The 26,879-nt window shown below is 58.0% G+C and overlaps 2 protein-coding genes across 10 annotated transcripts in view; one reads left to right on the plus strand and one right to left on the minus strand.

Annotated features, from left to right (window-relative positions):
* The window catches only part of KIFC3 (kinesin family member C3), a 77,383-nt gene extending 74,019 nt beyond the window's left edge, over positions 1–3,364 (plus strand). For 7 of the 8 annotated variants that reach the window (XM_086689319.1, XM_086689322.1, XM_086689325.1 and 4 more), the window contains 6 exons: positions 315–438; positions 639–768; positions 859–1,088; positions 1,310–1,444; positions 1,779–1,887; positions 2,659–3,364. In XM_086689319.1, coding sequence (XP_086545445.1) covers positions 315–438; positions 639–768; positions 859–1,088; positions 1,310–1,444; positions 1,779–1,887; positions 2,659–2,684 — 754 coding nt within the window. In that variant the 3' untranslated portion in view covers positions 2,685–3,364. Of the gene's footprint in view, positions 1–314; positions 439–638; positions 769–858; positions 1,089–1,309; positions 1,445–1,778; positions 1,888–2,440; positions 2,470–2,658 lie in introns of all 8 variants that reach the window. The other variant, XM_086689320.1, reaches the window with a different exon arrangement.
* A 988-nt stretch (positions 3,365–4,352) lies between these two features.
* KATNB1 (katanin regulatory subunit B1) lies at positions 4,353–25,422 on the minus strand. 2 transcript variants are annotated; one of them, XM_025920693.2, is made up of 20 exons: positions 25,277–25,422; positions 23,833–24,137; positions 19,582–19,712; positions 16,423–16,540; positions 10,842–10,942; positions 10,188–10,229; positions 9,495–9,578; positions 9,158–9,273; positions 8,659–8,730; positions 8,347–8,497; positions 8,056–8,246; positions 7,811–7,941; positions 7,349–7,399; positions 6,425–6,492; positions 6,166–6,285; positions 5,926–6,075; positions 5,565–5,641; positions 5,410–5,484; positions 5,033–5,149; positions 4,353–4,753 (listed from the first exon to the last, which is right to left on the minus strand). In XM_025920693.2, exons 2-20 carry the CDS (start codon positions 23,870–23,872, stop codon positions 4,621–4,623), a joined length of 1,968 nt encoding a protein of 655 aa, XP_025776478.1. In that variant the 5' UTR covers positions 23,873–24,137; positions 25,277–25,422; the 3' UTR covers positions 4,353–4,620. The 2 variants fall into 2 exon arrangements, with proteins under 2 accessions (XP_025776478.1, XP_086545452.1); XM_086689326.1 differs by lacking the exon at positions 25,277–25,422 and adding an exon at positions 24,265–24,911.
* Between the last annotated feature and the right edge of the window lie 1,457 nt (positions 25,423–26,879).

The raw sequence follows: 26,879 nt of genomic DNA on the forward strand, positions 1-26,879 counted from the left end.
CCAGGTGCTGCTTTTCCTGCCGAGTCTACCCAGTCTCCCTGCAGGCTGCACCAGGTGGTGATAAGTGAGAGTGAGGGACTTGGGGGTCCCTGCCCACAAGAGCTCCGTGCATCGTGGGGACGGGAGTAGTGCTACTACAAGACTGGGGGGAACATTTGGCCTCTGCCCCTCAGCAGACTGAGTGCAGGGGAGGAGCTGGAGGAGAGAGGGGCTTAGCCCTGTGGTTAAGGAAGGCTTCCTCAGGGTGTGATGGGGGAGCGGGGTACAGTGCAAGCAGAGGCAGAAGTGAGTGACCGTGTCGTCTGTCCCCACAGGGACTTGCTGGGGCAGGAGCCCCAGGAGAAGCTGGAGATCCGGCTGTGCCCAGACGGCAGCGGGCAGCTGTACGTGCCGGGGCTGACAGAGTTCCGGGTGCAGAGTGTGGAGGACATCAACAAGGTGCAAGGCCGGGGCACCTGGAGGCAGGGAAGTGCCGGGGAGGCCCCCACGCGCAAGTGGGGCCGGGCGGGAGCAGGACATAGGCAGCCTGTCCGCAGGTTTCCTCTGTAAAGTGCGTAGGGTGAGCCTCCTCGGGGACAGGGTGATTGCGAAGACCTCACTCCAAACCCTGGGCCTCCGCCCTCCCTGCTCCCTGCCAGGTGTTTGAGTTTGGCCACACCAACCGCACGACCGAGTTCACCAACCTGAACGAGCACAGCTCCCGCTCACACGCCCTGCTCATCGTGACGGTGCGCGGGGTGGACTGCAGCACGGGCCTCCGCACCACGGGTGAGTGAGGGCGCCGGGCGGCCTGGCCGAAGACCCCTGGCACCTGCCCCCACTGGGGCGGCCTCGACCTGCCCGGCACCCTCCCCACAGGGAAGCTGAACCTGGTGGACCTGGCCGGCTCGGAGCGTGTGGGCAAGTCAGGGGCTGAGGGCAGCCGCCTGCGGGAGGCGCAGCACATCAACAAGTCGCTGTCAGCCCTGGGGGACGTCATCGCCGCCCTGCGCTCCCGCCAGGGCCACGTGCCCTTCCGCAACTCCAAACTCACCTACCTGCTGCAGGACTCGCTCAGTGGAGACAGCAAGACCCTCATGGTGGTGCAGGTGAGGGCCTCGGCTGGCCAGGCAGGGTGGCCCTTCGTGTGTCGGGCTTGGCCAGCACCGTGACCAGGGACCCCCTCCCCCTGTGGCCCCCATACATCAGGCTGTGCGGGGAAGGGACACCCTCGTCCTCTGCAGCTTCAGTCAGTGAGCATGCTGCCCCCTCCAGTTCTGTCAGGGAGGCCTGTTGGCCTGGGTGGAGAGTGAGCTCTCGTGTCCCCTAGGTGTCCCCCGTGGAGAAGAACACCAGCGAGACGCTGTATTCCCTGAAGTTTGCAGAGAGGGTGCGCTCTGTGGAGCTGGGCCCTGGGTCCCGCAGGGCAGAGCTCGGGTCCTGGTCCAGCCAGGAGCACTTGGAGGTATGGTGACTGCCACGGGCCCATCTTGGGCAGGAAGGAGGATCTGGGATGGGAGACGGCCTAGAGCGGCAGGAGAGGGGAAGATGCCAGAAAGGGGTGGACCTAGAACTTGAACCTGGGAGCCTTGACCTCAGAGATAACCTGGGGAGGTCCCCAGCTGGTTGCCGGCGGGGGGGGGGGGGGGGGGGGTTGCAGGTTGGCACACAGGTGCTCAGTTATAACTCATTTTCTTCTTTACATGTATTATCTCATGTAATTCTTGCACTAACTGAGCACGGTGGAGGCGGGGAGCCAGGACCACGGCCCCCGCCCACCTGCTCACCCCTGCCCACAGTGGGAGCCGGCTTGCCAGACCCCACAGCCCTCGGCACGAGCACACTCAGCCCCCAGCTCCGGGACCACCAGCCGCCCAGGCTCCATCCGGAGGAAGCTGCAGCCCTTGGGTGAGCCTTTAGGGAGTGGGCCAGGGTGGGTGGGTGAGCCTCCCCTACGGGCAGATAGCCACGGGACTGCCCTTGCCTGAATGGACTTTTTGTTTTCCTTTTTGGTTAAGTTTATAAAACCCATCCAGAACCTGTTTTACCACCTTTTCTAGCCCTGGGAAGTAGTCAGGGCAGACTGTGCTAGATCCATTTCACAGATGGGAAATCACAGGCTCCCTGGAGAGGGAATAGTGTAAGGAGGAAGCAGCCCTTCGGGCTCCTAGCGGGGCTACTGACTTGAGGCCCAGGACCCAGTTCTCCCAGGCAGGGCTCCAGCAATACACACCTTCCAAAGCAGGCCAGGAACCCCCTGTTCTGGGCCTTGGCTCCTAGGGAGGGTGGGGGGCAGGGCCCAGCCGTAGGACTGGAATGCAGAGCTCCAGCCCCCTGCCTGGCCCCACTCACAGAAGGGCCTGGCAGGTGCTAGAGTGCAAAGAGGTAGGGGCAGCAGGATCCTGGGGAGTCCTGGCCCAAGGCAAGCCCACCAGTGAGACGCCTGTTGCTTTGATTTCAGCCTGACGGCTGGGGCTGCAGAGTCTCCAGGTGAGTGTGGGGCCAGTGGCCCGGGCCTACCTGCCCACCTGCCTGGCCATCTTGGGTTGCAGGGCTGTGCCGGGGAGATGGCTGCTCAGGGCTGGGTCCGTCCTGCTGCCTGCTGTTTGTGCGCTTCTGCCTGGCTCCCTCCTGCCCTTATGCACAGAGGCTGACGAACCCCTCCTCCCCCTCCTGCAGGGAAGTCAAGGCCGGTGCCTGTGTGATGGACGTGTCCACCCTACCGGAACGGGGACTGGGTCGTGAGGCCTTGCTGGCCCGCTCCTGCTGTAGCACTGGGAGCCTAGGAGGCAAAGGCCAGGGTGGAGGCACCTCTTCCATCCCGTCTCCACTCAGAGATGAGAAACATGCTCAGAAGGAAATGGTGTCTCTCGTCCGTGGCTGTGGGTTCAAGTGGCACAGGCCGGAAGGGTAGGGATGGCCCACTCTGCCTGGCAGGCCCGGGCCATCAGGGGGCCCTCACGGGGAGGGCAGGAGTATGCGGGAAGGTGGTCCTCTCGCCCAGCCTGGTCTGACTCTCCCCTGCCTGCCGGGCCCCGTCTCTAGTGGGTGCACTGAGGAGCCCCCGGGGGGCACAGGAACCATGACACCCGGGCAGTTTGGTGGGCACCCTGGGGCAGCCCTGGCCACACGCGGGCCCTGTGCTGGACATGTACATAGTGTTCTAGGTGTACATAGGGGCACGGCCCTCCCCGCTGAGGGCTGGCCTGTATTTATGGCTGGCAGGAGGCCAGTGGGCGGGGATTCTGCTGCTCCCCTCATCTGCCTGGTACCAGGCTCTCTCCTTGCTCACTGGCCTCTTGACATCTTCCCCCCTTTGAAATCCTATTTAAGAACTTTTGGAAGCTTAGCCATTTTTACTTAAAATAAAAACCTTTTTACACAAGTGTGGTCTCAGTTGGTCTCGTGAGGCCCTGGTCAGATTATGGGGATGAGCCTTTGGCTCCACACTGCTAGCTGGTCACCCACAGCCCTCCTGGCCTCTCCTGAAGGCCATGACCGAGTAGGTCCAGTGCCCCCTGGCCACCCTTGTCACAACTGGCCCACCCACACATGTTATCGCCTCCATCCTAGAAGATGGGAAACGATGGCTCTTCAAAGGCTTGAGAGCCACAGCCGGTAGGGCTGGGCTAGCCTGGCTCCCCTCGGTCCTGGCCTTGCCCCTTAAGTGGACCAGCTGTAGGTGGGTGCCAGCCTCCTCCCAGGGCTACCGGACCCCAACCACAAGCTCAGTAACTCCCCACTCCCACCCCCCGCCGTGGGGGTTGTCAGCCTGTACCTGGTCTTGGCCTCGAGGGGGACTGCACAGGGGCTCAGTGGGGCCCCCTCTCCAAGTGGGGCGAATCTACCGGCTGCTGCCAAGGAGCACAAGGGATCAGTGCTGGGGGATCCTGCAGGGAGTGAACACAGTTCAGAGCCCTCATTGGAGGACAGGGCAGCTGCCCTTCCAGTCCTGTCCCTGGAGGCCTCTCAGAGAAGGGGGAGTGGTTTGGGGAGGGAGGTGGGCTCTGTGGCGGCCAACCTGTGAGGCTGGGGTCCTGGCACCCTGAAGTTTACAGCTGTCGGCTGGCCCTGGAGGCACCCACAGGACAGCTGGGAGTGTGGCTGAGACAAAGGGATGGGCCGGTGGGGGCGACCCCTTGCCTGTTTCCCTGAGCCATGAAAGGGGGGATCTACTGCCCCCCCCCCCCCCATAGGTCTGAACTTGCCCCTTCCTGCAGGCCTGGCACTCTGCTGCCCCCTGCTGGCCACTCTGCCTGGTGCACTGCCTCCGGGAGGGGGAGCGGTCTCCTCAGTGAGGGGCCAGGCAGGCAGCCCTGGGCCTGAGAGAGCCACGTGGCCAGAGAATGCCCCTCCAGGCAAACAAACCAGGGAATAGTTACAAATTTAATAAAATCCACCTTATAAATTACAGCAGCAGCCCCAGGGCGCTCTCTGCTGCCCCAAGAAGCGGGAGTTGGCAAAGCTGGGCAGCCACTGCTGGGGAGAAGTTGAGAGCTCAGGGCTGTGCAGGTGGCCAGTGGGCCAGCGCCACCACCTCCAGGATGGCCTCAGGGCTGCAGCAGAGGCCAGGCAGAGGCTCACGGGCCCAGGAGTGCACAGGGAACAGGAGTGGAGGCTGAGGCCAGACCCAAGAGCTCCTCAGTCCAAACTGGCCATGAGTAGGTGCAGCTCGCGGAAGGCACTGCCGTGTCGGCCACTCAGAGCCGACTTGCTCTTGACGAGGCCACTGATGCTCTTCAGCTGCTTGTAGCAGAGCCGGCACTTGTGTAGCCTGTGGGCAGAGAGGTAGCGCTTGAAGTGCCAGGGCCTCTGTCAGACCACTCCCGCCCTCCTCTTGGAGGCAGGCCAGGACGCAGGACTCATCCAGGCCACACCCGGGCTCAGGGCAGAGCAGGCCACCCCCATCCCACGGGGGTAACACGGCCGAGTCACTGTTCCAGGCACAACCTCCTCTATAGGCTGCCTATAGCAAGGCCGTCGCTGAGCAGGCTGGGCCCCCAGGCCCGTGGACCCCAACATCCCAATGCCGACACACGGCTGGGCCCCTCACCTCTCCTCCCGGCTGATGTCCACACCCACAGATGGCGGGGCCGCCAGGATGTCAGTGATCAGGGGCAGAAACCGCTGCAGGATCAGCTTCAGGGAGGTGCAGCCAGTCTGGACATAGCTTCAGAGGCAGATGAATGATGGAGCCACAGACAGAAAGATAAACAGAGAGCAAGGTCCACAAAGACAGAGGGGTAGATGGAGGAACAGGGACAGCACAGGCTTGTTCTCAGCGCAGCCTCTCCCGACTTGGCGGGGACGGTAGAGCTGCAAAGCCGCTTCACACGGGCACCAGCCCTGGGGTCCTTCCCGTCGTCCCCGAAGGAGCCTCTTGCCCCTCCCATCCCTGCCGTGAGGCAGTTGTGGCTTCCCCACGCCTACCTCTCGTACTTGCTCTGCAGAAGCTTCTCGATCTGCGGCAAGACCGTGGTGCACAGGTCCAGCTTCCACAGGGAGCTGGGGAGAGGGCGGGGGACGTGGGCCCTCAGCACCCGGCCCGGCCCGCTCCGCCAGCCCCGTCCACCACAGCGACTTACGCTTTCTGGTTGACAATGTTGAGGAGGTCCACTACCACCGACAGGTCATTGATAGCCACGGCTGAGTCCACCGACGTCTGTGTAAAGAGAGCACCTGTCAGAGGGGACCGGGGACACAGCGGCCCCTGCCTGGGTGTGGTGTGATGGACTTTGTCGTAGGGTGTTGACAAGACCGCACCTAAAGTGATGACCGTGAGGCCCACAAGAGGTGTTCGACAAATGGTAGCTTGTGATGACGATGGTGGCAGAATGGGACATGAAGTCAGCCAGTGTGGTGACAGGGGCCACCCAGCCCCACTGCCCCGCCTTGCGCAGCCTTCTTCTCGGCCAGCCCAACGCCTGGGGGAAAGGTGGTGCTTGCCTTGATGTCACCCGTGGTCCACACGGCCCGCACGGTGTCCAGGTTCTTGTGGCGGCTGGTGAGTACCACGCACATGGTGTCGTGGCCTTTGCGGATCTGCGACATGGCGTCCTCGTCGACCAGCTCCGCCTGCTGGGGGATCTTCACGGCCTGTGTGGGACGGGTGCCCACGTGCTGGCGGTGAAGCTCCGCCCTCGCCCATGGGCCTCCTTCCCGCCCTCAGGTTGGACCCCCACTCACGGGCAGGAAGTCAGAGGCCTTCAGCCCAATGGGCTCATTCCGGGTGGCAGGGATGATGGCAGGCTCGGCCTTGGGTGCAGGAGTGGGAGTGACGACCGGGGGCCGGGGCAGGACCTCGAGCTGGTAGGGTCCAGAGCTCAGCGGGTAGCCAGCCTGAGGCCTCCCTGTCTGCCCACCCCGGCACGGGAGGCCCCGACCTTCGCTGGGGACCTCGGCCCCTCTCCCAGCCCCACACTGCGCCCTCTACACCTAGACATACATTTGGCACCGGGAACTGCGAGTCCATGGGTGGGCTGGGCTTTGCCGCCTCCTTGGCTGTGGCCGCGTCTGGAGGAAAAGAGAAAGGTCTCTGGGTCAGGTCAGGCCAGAGGGACGGGCGGGAAGAAGGCAGGCCTTGTGGTGGACCTCTGGGTGGTGCCTGTTAACTGGGGGAGATGGGCAGGAACCAGTGGGGCAGCTGAGGAAGGAGACATCAGCAGTGGGGGGTTGGGATGGGGGTGGGGGGGAGGGTTAGGTGTGGGAGGCTCCTGGGAAGGCCTGAGGGTGGGGGTCGGACCTGTCCCCTCCCTTTCCACCCACTCCACCACAAGTCTGGCAGAAAGCAGGCATCAAGTACGGTGTGTGGATGGGACCCAGGGAGCTCCCAGGAGTGGCCATCCTGTCACCTCACTGGGAATGGGGTGGGGGTGGGGACATGCAGTGAGTAGATGGTGAGTGGGAAGCACAGAAAATACCACCTTGAGGGCGAATGATGAGATGGCCCCTTGAAGAGGAAACCAGGTGGAGGAGGGGAGGGACATGGGGGCTGGCCTCCAGCTCCCAGACCCCAAGACCCGCCCCCCTCCCACCTCCCTCCCACCTGCTGCTTTTCCTGGCTCTCTCTTCTCCACCGGCCCCGCAGGGGCCCTCTCTCAGCACACCACACCCCTGCCTCCACAGCACGTCCCATCCGCAGACCTAGCAGTGTGGCTGTCTGTCTGCCGTCTGTCCTCCTCCCTAGGGTGTGGGCTCTTGGGGGGAGCACCTGCCCGCCTTGCTCATGCTCCATCACCAGGGCCTAGCAGGGGGCCAGCGCACAGCAGGTGCTTTGGGGTGAGCCCAGAGAAACTGGAGATGGTGCCACGGCAGATGAGGCCTGGGGAGCTGGTGACCCTGGGAGGCCAAGCTCCGCCGCCCGACTCACCGTCCTCGGGGGGTGCCGGGAAGGGCTCACTTCTTCGGGGTGGTGTCCGACCTGCAGAGGCAAGGAGGGCTGGGGACTGATAATGGCCAGCCTGGGGCTCCTGCCTGAGCCCTCAGAGCCGGGCTGGCCTGGGACACAGGGGATAGAAGGTGGTCCCCAGGTGCACACACAGCTGCAGACCTGTGACCCCGTTCCTGGTCCCAGGAAACCCAAGGCCTGCACCCTCCCATCTATTTGCCCCTATGGGGCCTTCCCTTGCTCGGGATGGGCTGGGGCAATGAGTGACTGCGGGGCCTCTGCTGGGGCCTTGAAGACCTGGGACAGAGCCTGGGTTCCAGGTGTAAGCTGGGAATCAAGCCTCGGAAGCACAGCGACATCCACACCGTCCCCCATAAAGCACCGTTGGCCTCCATGCACAGATGGGGGCCCCGGGCTGGGCAGGGGCCGGGGGGCGGGCCTCACTGATGCTGTTCTTGGGCTGGAAGATCTCGTTGTACTCCTCGGCGTTCTGGATCTCGGCCCGAGACTCCCGCTCATCCCGGTCATCCTCGCTGCTAGGGCTACGGCGCTCACTCTCCGAGTTCTGCTTCACCCTGTGGGGCGGGGCCGAGCCGATAGGAGGCCGGCCCCGCCAGCTGGGGCCGGTCCCCCAAAGCCTTCTCAGTGCCGGCCCACCTCCTGAGCCCTCTGGGGCCTGAGCACCCTACCTCTGCGGCTTGCTGCAGGCCGTGCTGGGCCGCTCATAGATGCGCCGAAGCGGGGCACTAGGGTGGGCTGACTGTTGCGCCAGGGGCCGGCTGTCCTGCACAAGGTCCTGGGCCACGGTGCCTGTCCTGGTGACCCGCGTCAGGTCCACCACATAAGAGGAGACGTTGCTCTGGGAGAAGGCCACACCTATCTGCAGGAAGTGGCAGAGCTGGGGTACGGGAGGGCAGGACCCCAGCAGGGCTGGGGGGGACGTGAGGGCCTGAGGGGGAGGCGGTGGGTGGCTCTCTCACCAGCTGGTCGTTGCAGACAGCCAGGTCGGCCACCTTGCCCCAGCTGACCAGGACCACGTCAAAACAGCGCTCGGGCTCCCAGCCATAGACGCGCAGAGAGTCCTGGCAGCCACTGTACAGGCAGCAGCCATCGGGGTTGAAGAGGACGCTCCTGGGCCAGGCGAGAGTGGGCCGTGGGTCCCAACAAGTCCAGGAAGGCTGTGGGGAGCCCCGGACAGAGGGAGCAGAAGCGGGGACGGGAAAGGCCCACCCATACCCACATCCCATGGCCCCAGAGGAGGGCCCAGACCCGCCACCCAGCTGCCTGCGCACCTGACAGGCCCTGGCTCTCCTTCGATGCAGCTCACCACCTGGAACTTCTCCAGATCCCAGAACCGGATGGTCCTGCAAAGGCAGCCAGGCTGTGCCGGGGAGCCGGCGGCCCCGTGCCAGCCTGCATGCGGGCCTAGGGCCTGGAAAGCCCGCTTCTCTGCAAACGCCCATCCCTCTGGGTTGTGGCCACCAAGAGCAAGTCCTAGGGCCAGGGGTTGACCCTACACAGGCAGGCGAGGGGCCGTGGCAGGTGGGAGGTGAGCATGGGCTTTAGATCTGGACATGCCATGACGGCCCAGGACGCTGGGGCCCGGGAACCAGGGCTGGGGGTGAGATGGGACCAGGACCCCACCCTGGCACGGCCGGAAGTCAGTTCGGTCTACAGAGCATCACCGGCATAGGACACCTCGGGACAAAGATGGACTGGGACAGAGAGACACACACAGAGGACAGAGATGAGAGGTGGCAGTCATGGATCACAGGCCTTGCTCCTCCTCACCTGTCAGAGCTGCCAGAAGCCAGGAGGTACTCATTGGGGTGAAACTCCACCACGTTGACAGGCCCCGTGTGACCAGGAAACTCAGACATCATCTTGCCAGCAGTCAGATCCCAGAGCTGGGGCAGGGTGGGAGGGAGGTCGGGACCCGGCCTGGGACCTCGTCTGCCCGCTCTCCCTCTATTCCCGCCCCGGCTCTTTATCCGTGAGCCGCCTTCCGCTCTCGACAGGCTTGGGATATTCGAGCCCGACTGGGGGTGGGGGGGATGGCAGAGGACCCAGGCCAAGCGTGATCAGCAGACCTCAGCCCGCCCCGGGCCCAGGTCAGGCCGGGAGCTACCTTCACTGTGTGGTCATCTGCGGCCGATGCCAACCACTTCCCGTCGGGGCTGAACCGCAGACACCGCACAGCCTGGCTGTGTCCCTGAGGAGAGGACAGAGCGCCGAGCTCACCGTAGGGGCCTCCCTCCTCACCACCCCGCCCTTGACGAGCAGGCCTGTGAGGGAGGGGTCACGGAGGGTGTCACAGAGGAACACTTCTCATGCACTCAGGACTCCCGGTCCTGCAGGATGCTCCAGGAAATCCAGATTTATCGGTCATTCATATTAGCTTGGAAAGCAACATATCTCATGCCTCTTTTTGCAGAGGTACGTGTCCCCTCTTAACGTCAAGGGTCTAAAAATGTCCAAAATTACTTACTAAACTCGGTGCTTCCAAACCCATATGAACAGGAATGCTTTTCACCTAATGACACCTGTCATCTGCCTACAAAGCCAGAGTACGGAGCACAGTTTGGTAAATACAGGTCTGGGAGGAGTCATGGAAAGCGGGGGACCCAGGTGGACCGCCCACAGCACTCCTGCTCTGCTCTAGATTCACGTTTCTCACTTGGACCCTCATTTCCCACATCGTCACCCATATGGGACAGAATTCCGCCCCCACCCCACCCCCCGTGCCAGGGTCTGGGCACTACCCCATGCTCCACGCCTGCATGGTGCTCGCGGAATGACCGACAAAGGGCGCCCTCCTTACCCTGTATCGGAAGACACAACCTTTCCTCCTGATGTCCCAGAGCTGTGGGGAGAAGAGCAGAGGGGCAGAGTCAGGACAGGTCATTACCAAGGTGGGCTTGGCCTCGAGGGGCCAAGCTCAGTCCTGGTGCCCAGCTCAGAGGGCGGTGTGCGGCCATGAGCAGAGAGGGGTTCTAGGCACCCCCAGGTCATTATACCCCAAAACGACAGGGTTCTGGAAACTGTTCACTAAAGGTGAGGTTTTTTTTTTTTTGCTGAAAATCTTACATTTTAATTTTTATTTCTTTTTGAGAGAGAGAGAGAGAGCTAGTAGGAGGGGCACGGGGACAGAGGGGACAGAGGATCCGAAGCAGGCTCTATGCTGACATCAGTGAGCCCAACGTGGGGCTCAGACCCACGAACCATGAGATCATGACCTGAGCCAAAGTCGGATGCTCAGCTGCCCAAGCCACCCAGGTGCCCCAAAGCTGGGCATTCTGAGAATGTCTGGCAAATGTTTCCACATCCCTCTTCCTTGGAAGGTGCAGACACTACCAGAGGGAAGACGCACCCCCCACAGAGCCAAAAGCTACCTGTGTCGTCCTCAGGTACGACACACAGCCCAGGGCCCACTGCTGGCCCAGCGGGAGACACGAGGCACAGAACAGTGTCGCACCTTGATGTTCGTGTCCTGGGAACCTGAGGCTACGAACTCGCCGTACGGGTGGAAATCCAGGCTGCAGATGTTGGCTTTGTGTCCCATAAGTGTGCGAAGAACTGTCAAGGAAGAGAGCAGAGACGGGGCATGAGGCGAGCGAGACACCCAGTGGGGGAAGGGCTGCCACGTTCACTTGTGTGTGTGCCTCCGTGGTAACCACACAGCAAACCCAAACAGCGATTTTAAAAATAGGGAGACAGATCAACCAGGGTCCTACCACGCCGACTGATTTTCCTATTTTCCTCCTGATAGATGAAGCCACTTCTGTCATTACCTAAGCCCCCAGGAAATGTAGCGCACGCTCCCTGTAGCTCACGCCCCTGGGCTCGTCTCAGTGTGTGCTCACAAGGACGCTGCCCTAGAGTCAGCAGAGCCGGACAACGATTGCACTTGGTTCACTTACGCTCTCCTGGGCGCCCCCCCGCCACAGCTGAGGCAGAAGAGGGGTGCAGGAGAGGTCCATGCTGGGGGAAAAGCTGCTTGGTTGAAGAGAGAAATCCAGGAAGGCTTTTTGGAGGAGGTGGTATTTGAATAGGACATCAGTGGGTGGAGGATGAGGGAGGATATCAGGCAGAGAGAAAAAGGGGGCAAAGGCCCCAACGAGGGCAGTTGGAGGGCATGCCTGGAGTGGCCGTGGTCCTTACACCGGCGCCATGTCCAAGGGATCTGGAGGGTGGCTGTGAGGATGGGACGGGTGCCATGTGAACTGAGAACACAAGGAGGACATGACTGCTGCCCTGGGGAACCTCGGCTCCCATCCGTCAAGCATTTGCAGGCAGCTCGGTGGCCAGGCCCAGCCCGACCCTCAGGCAAACCTTGTGCTTCTATCTCAGAGTATTTCGGGCACGACTCAGATTTGCTTCTTGTCTCTGGCCTCAAGTGTCTTGCTTGTTAAAAGATTTATAATTTCACCACCTGAATGAAACTGATCATCCCATAAGTGTAGGGGCCAAGGGGTGTGGAATCCAGCCATCCTTAGGTTGAGCCAAGGTGAAACAGTTGCCTTGTGAGGTAGTGAGTTCTCCATTGGAGGTGTTCAAGCAGACTCCAAACATAATGCTTTAGGGACAAGAGAGTTGAGCTCCAAGTACTAGGTCAGTTAAACAAACTCTAGTGTATGATTGCCTCCTTCCCTCAAGGTCCAGGTGCAGGACTCTGGAGCCAGACAGAAAAGGGAGCAGTCTGGCTCTGCTCCTTGCTTGCTATGTGACCCTGGGCAATCCCTTACCCCCATCTGAGCCTCGTAATGGTCATGATTAGAGTTAAGAAAGTAGACATAAGGTGCTTAGCACGGGCCTGCACGCAGTAAGTGCTCGATGATGCCAGCTACAGTTATTCTTGTAATTCCTTTCTGCACGAAAGCTGCTTCCTCTGTCCCCCCAATGGAACCTTCGCCCGTCCTCCGGCCTCAGAGCACATATCCTTGTTCTCTGTCTTCTGACACCAGTGATGACTCCTCAGTGCCCATGACCATTTGGGCGCTTCCCTCATCCCCAGGACATCTGCTGAGCACTTCTGGTGTGTGGAGAACAGCCTGAATGACATCAGCACATTAGCACCGCCCCCAAACACCAACAGGAGGTGGGTGAGGACCTAAGGCTCAGAGGGTGAAGCAGCCTGCCCGAGGCCGGTCAGCAGGGCGCAGAGCCAGAATTTAAAGCAGGCATCGGCGTCCTGAGAAGCATGCTTCACCACGTGACCCTTTACCTGAGTCAAGGGCGCTCATTCGTCTATGGCTCCTAACACGGAGCCAGGTGCACCTAAGGGCAGGATCAAATGAGCTGCTCCGGTCTTTATCTGCCTTGAGGTCAAAGTGCAGCCCCCCGCCCACCACATCCACCCATCCTACTCGCTGCCACTCTGCAGCAGGCCCTGTCAGGCGCCAAGCTAGGACCGACCCATTTTTAGCTCCTCCAGAGTGTGACGAGGCACACATCTGTTGACTAATTCAACCACCACATCTGTTGCCTATCTAATTCAACCACCAAAACCTGAGCGGCCGCCTCTCCCCACTCTCTGGAGCCGTCACACGCCACGGGGGGCTCAGGGGCTGTTTTGCTGGCCAAATCCGGGGCCGGAGGGTACAGACGTGTGCTAGCCCCTGCTCCAGGCCACGCCCACCTCCCAGCCCACTTGCTTTGCACCCCACGGCAAGGCTTCCAAACTCCAGCCCTGCCCCGAGAGGATGTGGCCGGTTCCACCCCTGTGTGGGCCAGATTCACGAAACGCAGGCTACCTTCCTGTGGGATGGCTGGGCTGACCCACCCTTGCCCTCTGGCTGCGCTGTGGAAAGCAGGCAGGACCACATTCTTCTGGCGTGACTTCTGCCCTTGCTCTTCTGTCCCGGGAGGGCCCCTGGAAGTCCTGCTATTGCAGGGCTCGGTCACAGGATCCCAGAGTCGCGGGGTGGAGGGGCATCCTGGATCCGTCTGCCCGGTGTGAGGACCTCCAAGGCGTCCTGAGTAGCCGTTCGACCTCTGCCTAAACCCTCCAGTGATGGGCTGCCTTTCGAGGCAACCCACGTGACAGTCAGGCAGCCCTTTTAGAAGCCCCTGTGCACCTGGGATGCCAACTGGCCCGTTGTTTTCACTTAAGCTGTGATGGGAGGGGTGGAGGTCGGCCTGAGGTCTTAGCTCTTCCCACCAAGGCTGCTGACGGCAGGTTTCCGTCCCAGCATCGAACCCCCCGAGTGGCAGGGTGAAGGGCACTAGGATGGCAGACTTGATGCCAGGATTTGAGTCCCGGGTTCTGCCACCCCAGCCACGGAGTCTTTATGGGGGCCCTCCTCGGGCCCCACTTCGCCCATGTGTCAAATGAGGGGGTCCTGCCGACCTGGCTCTGCATCAGAATCATCTGGAAGCGTACTGAAAGCCAGATTTGGGCCCAAGCCACTACTGAATCGGGTTCTCCGGGAGTGAGGTCTGGGCCATGTGTTTGTAATGAGCTCCCTGTAGCGTAGCAAACACTGAGAGCCCAGGGCCCGGGAATCCCACGGGTCGTCGGTCTTCATTCTTTGCCTGCCTCGAGCTCCTCACATTTCCCTCATGTGTGAAGTAGTCACGGCTGAGAAAGCGTGGCACCCTTGGCTCCTCCCTTTCGTCCCTTGCTCCTCAGTGGATGGTGAATGGCCGGTGCTGTCCACTGGGACTCCGATCCAGGTAGAGACTTCCCAGGCACACTGCCTTCTGCCCGAGCTGTTCTGCTTTCTCAGGTGGAGCCAAGCCAGCTGGAGCTTGCTCCTCCCTGGGCCCCAGAGTCCAGCAACACCCAAGCACAGCATGCCCTGCCTGGCTCCCGCGTGTGGCCGGGCAGCGGGAACGCACGTGGAGACACTAAGCGCGCAGCCCCGGTTTGTTATCTCAGGGGCTTTGTCTTGCACATGCAGCCCATCACCGGGCGGGCAAGCATCACCCAAAAGGCCCAGGGGTGACATCTCTCTTGAGGACCATCTATGTAAGAAGACCGCTATTCTTGAGCACAGAGAACCTGGCCACTGGGCATGCGTGGCTGATGGCTGCTGTCCTACAGCAGAGGTCGAGCACACACTGCAGGAGAGGCCCAGAAAGACCTCTGGGTCTCAACCAGGCAAGGGGGCTCTCTTCTGGAAAAAGCAACCTCAGCAAGACCCCCGCCACAGTTTCTTCTCCTGTCCTTCAGGTACCGGAGGGCCTCCGCCCGGCATGCTGGCACTGGCAAAAAGCAGCGAGCAAACAGGTTTTACTTGGACCTCTCACTGTTGGCCTGCATAGTGTTCTGCAAAAATACTGAACTAGCTGTCAACGTTCAGAAATGGGGGGATTCCACTGAAAGTTCCAGATTCCCAGCTTCTCTTTAAAAAGTCTGTAAGGGGGCGCCTGGGTGGTGCAGTCGGTTAAGCGTCCGACTTCAGCCAGGTCACGATCTCGCGGTCCGTGAGTTCGAGCCCCGCGTCAGGCTCTGGGCTGATGGCTCAGAGCCTGGAGCCTGTTTCCGATTCTGTGTCTCCCTCTCTCTCTGCCCCTCCCCCGTTCATGCTCTGTCTCTCTCTGTCCCAAAAATAAATAAAAACGTTGAAAAAAAAAAAAAATTTTTAAAAAGTCTGTACGGCGGGGCGCCTGGGTGGCTCAGTCGGTTAAGCGTCTGACTTCAGCTCAGGTCATGATCTCGCGGTCTGTGAGTTTGAGCCCCGTGTTGGGCTCTGTGCTGACAGCTCGGAGCCTGGGGCCTGTTTCAGATTCTGTGTCTCCCTCTCTGACCTTCCCCCATTCATGCTCTGTCTCTCTCTGTCTCAAAAGAAATGAATAAACGTTAAAAAAAAAAAAAAAAAGGCAAAATAAATAAATAAATAAAAAGTCTGTACGGCTGGCAACACTGGGCCCAGGCTGCCATGTGGCAGCCCCCCCTTTGAGGGAAGGCAAGGACGCCCCACGTGGCCCGGAAGCAAAGGCGCAAGTTTACACACTGAAAGATCCCAGCAAGGATTTAGCATAGGACCAAGGGTCACCACTGCAAAACCTCAGGACACCAGGACAAAGTGCCTGCGAGCAGATACGGGACCCAGGAAACTGCACGCGTCTCCCAACAGCAACCAAACGGGAGCCTAACATGCGATGTCGCCGCACCTTCAAAATTCTGAGGGAAAACTATTTCCGATCTAGAGTTCTACAAACTCTAAAAAATAAATAAACAAGGATGAGGGTAGAATAAAGTCATTTTCAGCCGTGGATGGTCTCTAAAACTGAACCCGTCACGCACCCTCTCTCCGTGAGCTATGAAAGAACGTGCTCCAGCAAAAAGAGGCAGAAAACCAAGGAAGATGGCAAATGTGGACTCTGGCGCAGCCAGGCTCCCGTCACAGAGCTAACTCCTTGACTTCCGTGGGAGGAAGGCAGCAAGAGACGGACAGAAGGGACGGGAGTTGCCGCGATACCATGTTCCTCAGAAAAGCGGAGGTAGCGAGACACGAGGCAGAAGGACAGAAGGTTGAGGCCCCTGGAGGATGGGAAGGAGTGAGGTGAAGGCTTCTCATTTCCGTCATGATTATTTGGAGAATGGCCGGCATTTGGCTTTTTAAGCTCTGTACAACTTCTATAAAGATGAAAACCAAGTTCAAACAAACAGAACACAAGGAGACAGAAGACCTACCCGCCCTAGGCCCCATTCCTGCAGGCAACGGTTGCCCAGAGCTGAGAGGCGGCGCCCCCACGTCACGGCGCACGCACCCCGGTTCTCCCCACGGGCCCCCACACTTGTTCATGTGTCTCGCGTAGCCCCTGATGTCCTCCCAGGTTCTGAATCCACACCGACACCCACCCGCCCATCCACAGGTGTCCGGGACATCTCCTGGGCGCCTCCTGGGCGTCAGCACCCGGAGGCAGCAGTGACGTCGCTGCTGCCGGGCTCACGGGGGCGGGCAGTCGCCACCCGGTATGGTCAGGTTTCCAGGAGGGAAGCACCCAACACAGTCAGGACAGGCTTCCCGGAGGAAGCAGCTCATAGCAGAGCCTGAGACAACACGACTGCAGGCGTACATGTGGGGAAAGCAAGCGCAGATGCCTACTTTTGGCAGCTTCTAGGTCCCAGACGCGGATGGAGCCCGACTGGGAGCCGGCCACAATGAGCTCCTCCGGGGTGTTGAGGCGGACGCTCTCCACTGGGGACGTGTGACCTGTCAGGCTCTGTGGAGAGAGGGTAGCAGCTTCAGGGCACTGTGTGGAGAAGCCCCCGCTGCTGCCCCAGTTTCTGGCTCCCCAGGAAGGGCATCAGCAAGAGGTGGCTCAGCAGGGAGGCTGTGCTCCACGGAGCCACACCGAGGCTCTCCCACATGCAGGCTGGGCAGCCACTTCTCTGGGCCTCGGCCTCCAGGGCCCAAAGGGAGCCAGAGCCCGGTCACGCTCCAAACCCCTCCCGCTGCCCGGTGTGAACCAGATGAGGACATCGTTTGCCCAAATGGCCCTGGGCCCCTTACAGGGGAGCTGCTGACCCTCCAGCCCTGAGTCCAAACCACTAAGCTCTGCTTCCACCTAGGCTCTGCTTCCATTCCCACTCTGCCCGGCCATGCTCCTCAGGAGGAGAAACCCTGACAGAACCGAGGCCCGGCTGGTCAATGGCACACACCTCACCCGTCTGGAATGCCTGGATCCCCGGGGGTTGCCCCTGGCGGAAAACCCGGCCACACTCCCAGGCAGGGGCTGGTGGAACCCAGAGAGCTTGGCAGTGACTCTACTGTTAAAAACTCTCATCCAACTCAGCGCAGGCCAAAGCCGGGCAGGGCTGGGGCAGGGCTAAGCCAGGTCCCAGCCCAGCCCCTTAGAGGGGTGGGAGGTGCTGGCATTTCCAGCTTTCTGGAGAGAAGGCTGGAATGTGAAGTCCATGGCATCTGTCACTCCCGCCCAGCACTGACCACCTCGAGGCACAGTGGTGACTCCATCATTGTTTGCTAAGACGATGTTCCGAGGGAGGGGTGGAGATGGCAGGGGAAACTGCTCCCCAGCAGAACTACCCAAAGGCCAGACAGTCACAAGCAGCCTGTGTGACTCACAGACGTCACCAGTAGGAGTATAAATGAGTAGAAACTCCATGGGGGGCCAGTGGGCAAAATGTGTCCACACTTAGAAATGCACATTCCCTGCATGCCACAACCCTACCTCTGGGGGCCTCCTCTGCACACGCTCAAACACATGGCAAACAAAATAGACACAAGGTCGTTCACCGCAGCGAATCTTTTACACAAAAGACTAGAAGCCATATAAGTGCCCATCGGAGGAAATTGGTCAGCTAAGCTGTGGTCCTCCATGCAACAGAAAACTTATTACTTGGCCATAAAAATGAATGAGGGAACCGTCCGAATTATAATAAAGACTCATCTTCATAACACTTCAGGTGAGAAAAGGTGAACGGTGTATACAGAATACTGTCTGTATATTAAAAAAACAAAAACAAAAACAAAAACAAAAAAAAGAAGGGGGAAAATTCTGGAAGGATATAAACTAATCAGAAACTGTGCTGTGGTGGTCCGTAGGGAAGAAAGTGGGAATCGGGGGAGGAAAGAAGACCTTTCACTGCTTACTCTGGATCATTTGGATACTGAACTATACGAAGCTCACACATACTCAGAAACACACAAACAGGTAAAAGTGGACCGTCTACAGGGGGCATAGCATGGGCCTGAATCCGAAGGTGAGCAAGAAGGTGGTGGGGGTGAGGAGCTGAGAGGCCTGGTATGCAGTGTGTAAGCAGGGGAGACATGGGGGGAGGCCTGCAGGCTGACCCCAGCATAAGAAGGGGGTCCCCCACCGTCTGGCGGGGGACGCGAGCATGGGGTCACCTCACGTCCATTTTGGTTGGTCTTTATTGATTCGTTTTCAATCAGTATGTGTTACTTGGGCATTTTGGGGGTGGGGGTAGGACACACTTGAATCCCAAGAATAAAGTGAAGCAAAACAAAGCGATTTCAATTCTGTTCTTTACCCTGGCCCTGATTCAGCTTGGATCTCAGTTCTTGGCTGCATCTCACAGAAATACTGAGGTGATTAAGTTTCTACTAAAAAAAAAAAAAAAAATCACTTCCTATCCCTTATCTTTATCTTCACGTGGCCGAGAATCATAAGAATGTTAATACCCTGCGCTGGCAAGGTCGTGGGGGGGGTGGGGGGGGGGGGAGGGCAGGTCCCCATTCTTCTGGCAAGAATATAAATTGATTTCTGGAGGGCAATTTGGCAATATGTTTCGAAAGCTTTTTAAAAAGTGCACACCCTCAGATAATGCAACCATCGCAGATCTGTTCAAAGATTGAGGTAGATGAGGATGTTCCCCTCTGTAGCTGAGCAGAGCCACAGCACTGGAAATAACCTTTAGGCCGGGAACAGGGCAATGGCTAAGCTAATTCCGGCTCATCCCTACAATGGAATACCAGGAAGTCATTAAAAATCACGCTGTGGAAGGATATTTGTTGACACCGGAAAATGCTCGCAAACAATAAAGACTGTTATCTTTCCAGGCTACAGAGGAATAAGATAGTGGTCCAAAAATATATGGTTATATATTGCCATGATGCACATGTGTGCACGTTTGCACGTGTGTATATGTATGCCTGTATATGTATCTGTATCAGCACCCAGAAGGGCATAGACCAAAATACCAAGTGTAGTGGTCTTTGGATGATGGAAATAGATATAATTCATTTTTTTATTTTTCTCCTTTATGTTTTCCTGTTTTGGAGGCAGTTTGGGGCAATGAATTCATTGTGTGACTGGGAGAAAGTGTTATTAAAGAACCAGCTCGCTAATCAGCTTCAACCTGGTACCCTCAAATCTTTTTTGTGGAAGGAGACAGGGAACGATTCAAAGTAACCTCCAAGCGCAGCTGACAGGTGGGTGGATGGGCCAGCGGGCAAACCTCAATCTTGAGCCCATGGGCTTATTTTAGCTTTCTCACACAGACTCCCCGGAATTCTGTCCACCAGCAGGGGACTTCCCCATTCCTGAGGGCTAGCTACTGTCCCAGCCATCAGGGTTGTCCTGGGCCTCCCTTGAGCAGATGGCTGCGGGCCGGGGAGGTGGGCACTGATGTCGTGCTGTGTCCCCCTAGCCTCCGGGTGCCCTAGACCTGACAGAGCCTGCAAAGCCACCTGCTCCCCAAGCCCCGACCCCACCCTGCTCCCCAAGCCCATCCCCTCCCTGGGCTTTTGTCCTGTTTCCCGCAGGCTAGCGAGGCTCACCATGATGCAGTTGGGTTTGTTGATGGACCACAGGTTGACACGGCAGTCATCTCCACCAGTAGCCAGCAGCCGCCCGGAGGCTTTGCCCAGTACCAGTGAGGACACATTGCTGGCGTGGGCAACAATCTCCTCTACACGAGAAAGGACAGGAGGAAAAGGCATTCAGAGAAGGCGGCCCCTGGTCCTGGCACGTGAAGCCCAGGCAGAGGGCTCTGCCCACTACAGCTCCTCTTTGGTGACACCCTGCCATGAGCCGAGGCCTGGCTGCTAGGACAGGCCTTGCACCTGAGGCAGAAGTGACTATTTCTCAACCTCAGGCATTCCTGTCCCACACTCCGGCCTGACGGTTTTCTCCTTTTTCTGCATATAAACTGATAGTATTTTTATGTTTACCATGCTCAACTTAAAAAAATGACTTGCCTTTTGTATTTAGCTCTTTCTAAATAAAGACAATTAAGCGGTAAAATTCATAAAGTCACAAGATTGATATGTTCATTATACTTTATCTATAATACAAAACAAAAACAATTATTAAAAGAAAAAATATTGACCCACATACCACCTAAGCATCTCTCTCGGGCTGCTTGCTACACACATAAACCCACTTTGGAGAACATACTTGGACCATTCAGGTCAACTCTAGACAAGCTATCTCCAAGTGAGCTCACCCAGGGCTTCAGCCCCCAGCTTCAGAATCATGGACCAGGTTCTGGTCTGAGCTCTGCTACTGTAGGCTCTGTGGCCTTAGAGTAGTCACTTACCCTCTCTGAGGGCTGGGTTTCTCCTCTGGTAAATGGAGGTAATAACAGTGCTTGGTTCATTGAGTTGCTGAGGATTCCCTGAGAACATTCTGTTAAGCCGTGCTCAGTGGTTGTTAGCAAGGCTAAGGCACAGAGAGTGGGCACTGGGGGCCCCGGCAGGCATAGGCGGGTGGGCTGCCTGGGGGTGGGAGGCCCGGGTGTGAGGGGTGGGAGTGAGGGCTGACCAGACAGAGTGGGAGGTATGGCCCCGGTGGGCAGCCATGAGGGCCCCTAGCCAGGACTGCTGAAGCTGCAGAGGGGAAGCAGACGTAAACCACAGAGGGTCTCATCAGTGCTCCAAAGGGAACAAACATGAACAAGGAGCTAAGAGGCAGCCCAGGCCTCGAAGCCAGGCCCTAAGTGACTTCCTCCTGGGAATGAGGAGGACAGAGGACAGGTCTCCCCACACCAGCATAGGGAAAACCCCAATATGCCGACGCCCAGAGGCAACCGGGAGGCCGGCTTGGGTGTCGCTGAGGAAAAGGGCTTGCGGTCGTTGCACAGAGGGCCTCTCCTGCGCTCCGGCCTCCACCCTGCCTGGGGGTCTCTGTGGCGCTGGCTTCGCACCACAGGGCGGGTGGGAAATGGGGCCCAGGAAGGCTGCTTGTCAGGAAGTGTGGCTCAGAGGGGATGTCATCAAAACTGCCCTGAGGACCAGACCCCCAGGCTCACTGTCACAGATGATGCGCCACCTCAGGGCCCCGCCCGGCCAAAGCCCTGCACAGGCTGAGTCCAGCCCCAGCAGAGGCCCACGTGTCAGCGGAGGCCTCGGGAACCCCATCACTGGACTCAGGGAGCTGAGTCCCTCCCTAATCTGCATCTCAACTACGGGCAATTCTGTCCTCTAGACACTGTAGGGACAGATGCCTGGGGTGCTCTGGGGCTTTGGCCACAGGCTCTTGTCTGTTCAAGAGCTTCTGTTGGGACCTAGTGACTTCCCAACCCAGAAAGAGAGCACCCACCTTCTCCCTGAGCACTCAGTTCCCAAGCCTTGGGCCTTCTCCCCTTCTCTGAAAACACTCCCTGCATGCACTGCCCTCCACTTGTGACCTACCTAAAGGCCTGGGTGTCTACCTTGGCTCTCACCCTTCCCAGGGAAACCTCCGGCTAGGCTCCACCTCACCGGGCTTTCTTGGGCACACTGCCACCCCTCTCTGGGCCTCAGGACTACTGCCCCTTAATTCATATATAAATGTTTCCTGGGCGGCTGCTCCAGGCCCAGCACTGGGGAGAATGTGGGGAACGACAGTGAGAAGGTTCTTGTGTTTATGCTATAGCCTGATCAGATGGGTCCTGGGACATGGCATCCCTCTCGAAGAACCACAGATGTTGGGGTAAGAAGGATGTGGAGGTTGGGTCTTTCTAGAGGGGCTCAGCTCACTCCCCTCTAAGCAGCCTGACCAGGGTCTCTGGCCTGATTGGAGCCCCTGGAGGAGCCGGGGACCAGCAGGAGAGGGAGGTACACCATGGGCACCAGGCAGAGGAGGCTTCGGCATGGGGCACTGGCCTAAGAACTCTCCCTCTGGCCTGAAGGACAGCAACCACCAATGGCCCAGGCCTGGGTACCGAATTTTAGTGCAAACAAATAAAATTCCTCACAGCATCTCTTGGCAGGCCAGGCTGATGGCTGCTGCTCCTCCCTGGCCCAGGCCTGTGCCAGTTTCTCAAGCTCAGTTGGCACAACCTGGGCCCCACGTCCCAGCTAGAGCCGGGGACACTGCATTCTGACAGAGGTGCTGAGGATTTGCATCCTAAATGGAAGGTGCAGAGAATTGGGTTTCAATGACCCAAACTGGCCTAGCACCTTCTGATCTTTGCTGGACTCTAAAGCCACAAGGAGCAGGGATCATTTGGCTTTGGATCTTCAGACAGCTTATACTCATGGCGGCTGCTATGCACATGAACTTGTCAGCAGAACCGACATGCCTGATCATATTACCTCTTGTTTGAACACTTTGATGGCTTGATCTTGCCTTTAAGATAAAGCCAGGGCCTCAGAAGGGCTGGGGTCCCGTGGACAAGTGCCCCCAAAGGCCCCTTCTTTGAGCCCTTCCAACATACCGAGCTTCCTGCCCCAGGGCCTTTGTAGATGCTATTTAGGCAGCCTAAGCACTCCCCTACCCTGACCATTATCTAGTTAATGGACTTGAAGCACAGGTCTCAGCTTGGAATCAGAGAAGGAAGGAGAAATGGAGGGGTGTGGTTATTTGATTCCTGCCTGTTGCTCTCCCCAGGCTCTGAGCCCCGCTGCACAGGGACCTCATCTATTTTGCACGCCACACCCCCGCTCTGGACTGCCTCCTCAGTGCCTGATTCTATGCTCAGGAAAGACCAGCTATGAGGGAATATATAAGCCCCAAAATTACAGAGCCACTCTGTCCAAACTGTACTCTCCTTGGGAGTCCATAACAGGGTTCTCCCAGAACCCTAGGGCTAAGAACAATTTGAAACTGCCCAAACTTCTCATTTTACACATGAGGACACTAAGATCCAGCAAAGGGCTTTGCCCAGGTTCTGAAAACAGCTCAGAGGAGCCTTGCACAGCTTCCGAAAACAGCTCAGGGAGAGCTCATAGCAAAAGGTGACCAGTGTGGGCACAGCAAATCTATGCCAACCAGTTATTATAGGTCAGAGGGACCTTTGGATCCTCAAGATCCTTTCCAGGGGTCCAAGAGAAAACTATTTTCAGAATAACACCGAGATAGTACGTGACTTTTACCCTCTCATTTGCTCACAAGCATACATGGGATTTTGGGGGGGAAGACATGTGATGACATCATCACAAATGGCATGTTTGACTGTATATGCCTGTGTTTTAAAATGTCTGGGTATTAATTCCTAACGTGTAAATATGGATAACTCCCATAAACAAAAAGCCGTCAGGGTCTTCAACAATTTTGAAGAGTAAAAAGAGGTACAAAGATCAAAACGTTTAGAACTGCTAGTGGAGAATAACGTGAAGGTGGGTAATGTTGCTGCTCAGTCACATTCCAGACCCTTTTGCCAGCACCCCTCAGCCTCCCCTCTCACCCCCACCCCCGCTCCAAGATGCCCCACCTCATGGGGGCAGCCCGACTCGTGAGATGTCTGCAAATGCCAAGAACACCTCTTGGCATTTCTCTAATCCCGCCTGTCAGCCTAACTGCGCTGAGAGCTGCTTTTATGTTCACCACCTCGCTTGGGTCTCACAGCAACTCTGGAATGTAGGTGTGATCATCTCACTACACAGACAGGAAATTAAGCCTCAGAGAGGTTAAGTCACCTGCCCAGTGTCACCCAGCTAAGAAGGGCCAAAGTCATGATTTGCTTCCTGGTGTATCTTACTGCAAAGCTGGGAGTCTCTCTCTGTGCCAAGAACAGGAGACAAAGCTGGGGGTTCTGGCTCTCCAGCAACAAGCAGCTAACAGAATAAACGGGGTGAGCAAGAAAAAAAGAGAGAAAAATCACTCACGCAACTTCCAGGCTGTCTTGGTGACCACGGGGGTGGCCATCCTTCAACCGGCTGCACCTGAAGCTCTGCCCACAAAATAGACTGTGCTTTCCTCCAGGGGTGGGGGTGGATCCCCCCCAGGATCCGCCAATCAAGTTGGCAAGGAGTTCCCACACATCCAGGCAGAGGGAATGCCTCGACTCTCAGCTCCGGATTGCCTCCTGGTTTTAAATCATTCACAGCAGCCACAGCAACAGCCTGTGTGTGCCCGTCAGGATTGTGGATTGTGGAATGTCAGGCTTGAGCCATCTCAGCTCAACCCTGGGCTGGAACACAGACAGAAACGATGGCTTGTTAGAAAACACTTGGTATGAGTTCGCCAAACTCTGGGCTTGCAGAACTACAGCTGCAGCTCCCTGGATCACCAAGGCCACTTGACAAAGAGACACCCACCAAAGCCACCAGAGCCAGGAGCTGCACTGTTTGAGAATCTGGAGGAGGCACCTCAGGCAGGGTGACTTGGGACCCAGGGAAAAAAGGTCCTCCCAGATGCCGGGATGATGGGATGGGAGGAGGCTCTGTTCCAGGAGGCTGGCCGCCTGAAGTGCAGCAGCCGCAGTGGGGCGGGGAAGACCACATGTCCGCAGTTCAGACAGATCTCTGGGAATGACTGCTGTGTCTGACGCTATGGCAAGGGGGTGGAGTCAGAGGCTAAGCTTATGGGCCCAAGAGAGGCACTCCAGAGACAGGCATTTAAGTCTTCTCTGGGTAGAATCTCAAAGAGGGCCCCGAGGGTCCAATCCCTCCGTTCGTGGCAAGGAAACTACTCCTGGCCCTAGCAATACCCAAGGACAGACTGGGAACTAGGTCTCCAGTCTGGGCATGAGTCGGTATGACTCCTCAACTCTAAAAGGCCACCTCATGAAGCCTTCTACCCTTTTCTTCCAAGGCTCTTTCCCATGAACCCTCTCCTGTCCGTCCCCTCTCTCCTGGATTCCCCAGTTCTGCCTCTCTAGTCCGCCGTTTGTTCCCTTTCTCCTTGCTGCCTGTGTCCCCCATCCGTGCATATCCTGTCTCCTGGGCTCCCTAACTTGACCCCTGCCTCGCCAGACCCCCTTTATTTCCCTCCCCACTCTGCTATCAGTATCCCCCCATTCATTCACTCTCCTGCTTCCAGTGTCCCTATTCACCGCCCATCCTCCTGCAGACCCCCAGCTCCGCTTCCGGCCTCCCGGGTTTTCTCCTCCGGCCCCCAAGCCCGTCCCGCCAGTCCCGCCCGTCCCGAGGCTGGGGCTGGTCCCACGGCCTCGCCAAATCCTCCCACTCCTCTCGGCTTGCGGGGCACGGGCTCCAATTTCCCCCCGCCCGGAGCTCTCTCCGCCACGGCGCGGCTCGGCCCGGCCTGGAGTGCCCGGGTCCAAGGCCCATAGGCCCCCTTTCCTCCTCGCCCCCTCGCCCACTCCACCTGCAGCTGAGGCTCCGGAGGCCGAGGCTCCTCTCCAGGCGCGACCCCCACTTGCCTCCATCCCCTGCCCTGATTGGCCGCTGCTTGACAACCGACCCTCACAACAAAACCTCCGCTCAGAGCCCCGCCCTCCTCACCACCCGCACCAATGAGCCGCCGCGAGCGCTCCACCTCCAGCCAGGCTTGACCAATCGAAGAAGGCGCTTCTGCCGCTTTTCCTAAGTACCCGCCCTCTTTTCCTGAATTGGGACTAATCACGAGGAAGGAGAATTCAAGAGCCTCCCCTCAGCTTCTAATTAACCAATGAGGGCTGTCATTTCCTTGGTCCCGCCTCCACCTCAAACTTTCCCTTTCCTCCGCTTTCCTTCTCTTCCTCAAACTTAATTCGCGTTTGAAAGCATTTCGAGCCGCCCTCCAATGCCGGCTGCGCCAATCGCTTTAGCAACCGTCCCAATTTAACCAATAAGCTTAAGCCTTATTGGAAAACCCAGTTCCCAAGTAGCCAATGGGGCGGGGACATCGGGAGCAGCGTGAAGCCACGGAGCTTCCATCTTGGAGGGGGGCGAGGAGGTGAAGTTTTATCACTTTGCGGTAGTTCCTGCGCCTTCCCTCTGGTCGGGGGCGGTGCTGCGGTGGTCTAAGAACTTTACTCCTCTTCTCTGGCTCGGACTGGAGACCTTCAGGGAGACGGAGCATGATCCCGGGTGCGAGCCGAGAGTGGAGATCCCGGGTGCTGCCCCACGGCCCGGCGTCGGTGAATGGATGTGTGGGCTGCCACCTTAAAGGCACCACCAACCAGAAATCGGAGAGAGGCCGGCTTCATTTGATTCGTGGGCAGGAAGGGCTTAGGGAAGGGCCTTGACCGGCTGGAGCCGGGGCCCCACACGTGGCCAGGCCGCCTAGGAACCGCTCATTAGGGACTCGAGCCCACTGGTGATGCCCAGGGCCTGGTGCCTAAAGACCCCCGAACCTCCCCGTTTATCCGCCAGCCGCTCACTGCAGCTCAGGGCAGCTTGATCTCTTGTAACGCACCTGACAATCCTAAGAAGTAGGAATTCCTGTTCCGATTTACGGATAAGGAAACTTGAGGTCCAGATTAACGCGCTTGTAATAGGCCACACGATAAAAAAGAATGGTGTCCGGATTTGAACCGTTGTTGTTAAAGCAAAGTCTGCGGATTTCTCCACGGTACTGCACCCCCTGCCAGAGAGAGGCAGAGGGTCCACCCTCACGTTGTACTTTTGGGAAGTGGGTGGAGAGAGGTATCAAAAGAGGACTAGATGAGCAGAATAAAATCTGATTGGTCAAAGCTGTCCACTCTGTATTTCCCCTCAACTTTTTATTGTGAAAAACTTCCCAGAGAAAACTTGCAAAGAATTCTACAATGATGTGTAATAGTTTTAATAGTATAATTCACCTGGTGGATAATCCAACACTTGCTAGCATTTTTCCGTGTTTGCTTTGTTCATGTATGTATGTTTGCTGAGTGATTTGAAAGTTGTAAACATCAAGACATTTTTGCCCTCAGTGGCACTAAAATGCTGAGCACGTACCTCTTAAGAATAAGGCTCTGGTCCTGATAAGCATTAAATCACCACATTTA

The sequence above is a fragment of the Puma concolor genome, chromosome E2, assembly GCF_028749965.1.
Source record: "Puma concolor isolate L17-30 chromosome E2, mPumCon1.1.hap2, whole genome shotgun sequence".
Taxonomy (NCBI): domain Eukaryota; kingdom Metazoa; phylum Chordata; class Mammalia; order Carnivora; family Felidae; genus Puma; species Puma concolor.

What these genes read in the sequence shown, in the direction of transcription:
- KATNB1 (XM_025920693.2), bottom strand. Translation starts at nt 23,872, where the DNA reads ATGGCCACCCCCGTGGTCACCAAGACAGCCTGGAAGTTGC. An exon ending in GGACCTAGAAGCTGCCAAAA is followed by an intron (nt 10,943 to 16,422) that starts GTAGGCATCTGC and finishes CTTCCTTGACAG; the next exon opens with TTCTTCGCACACTTATGGGA. An exon ending in CCCAGGACACGAACATCAAG is followed by an intron (nt 10,230 to 10,841) that starts GTGCGACACTGT and finishes TTCTCCCCACAG; the next exon opens with CTCTGGGACATCAGGAGGAA.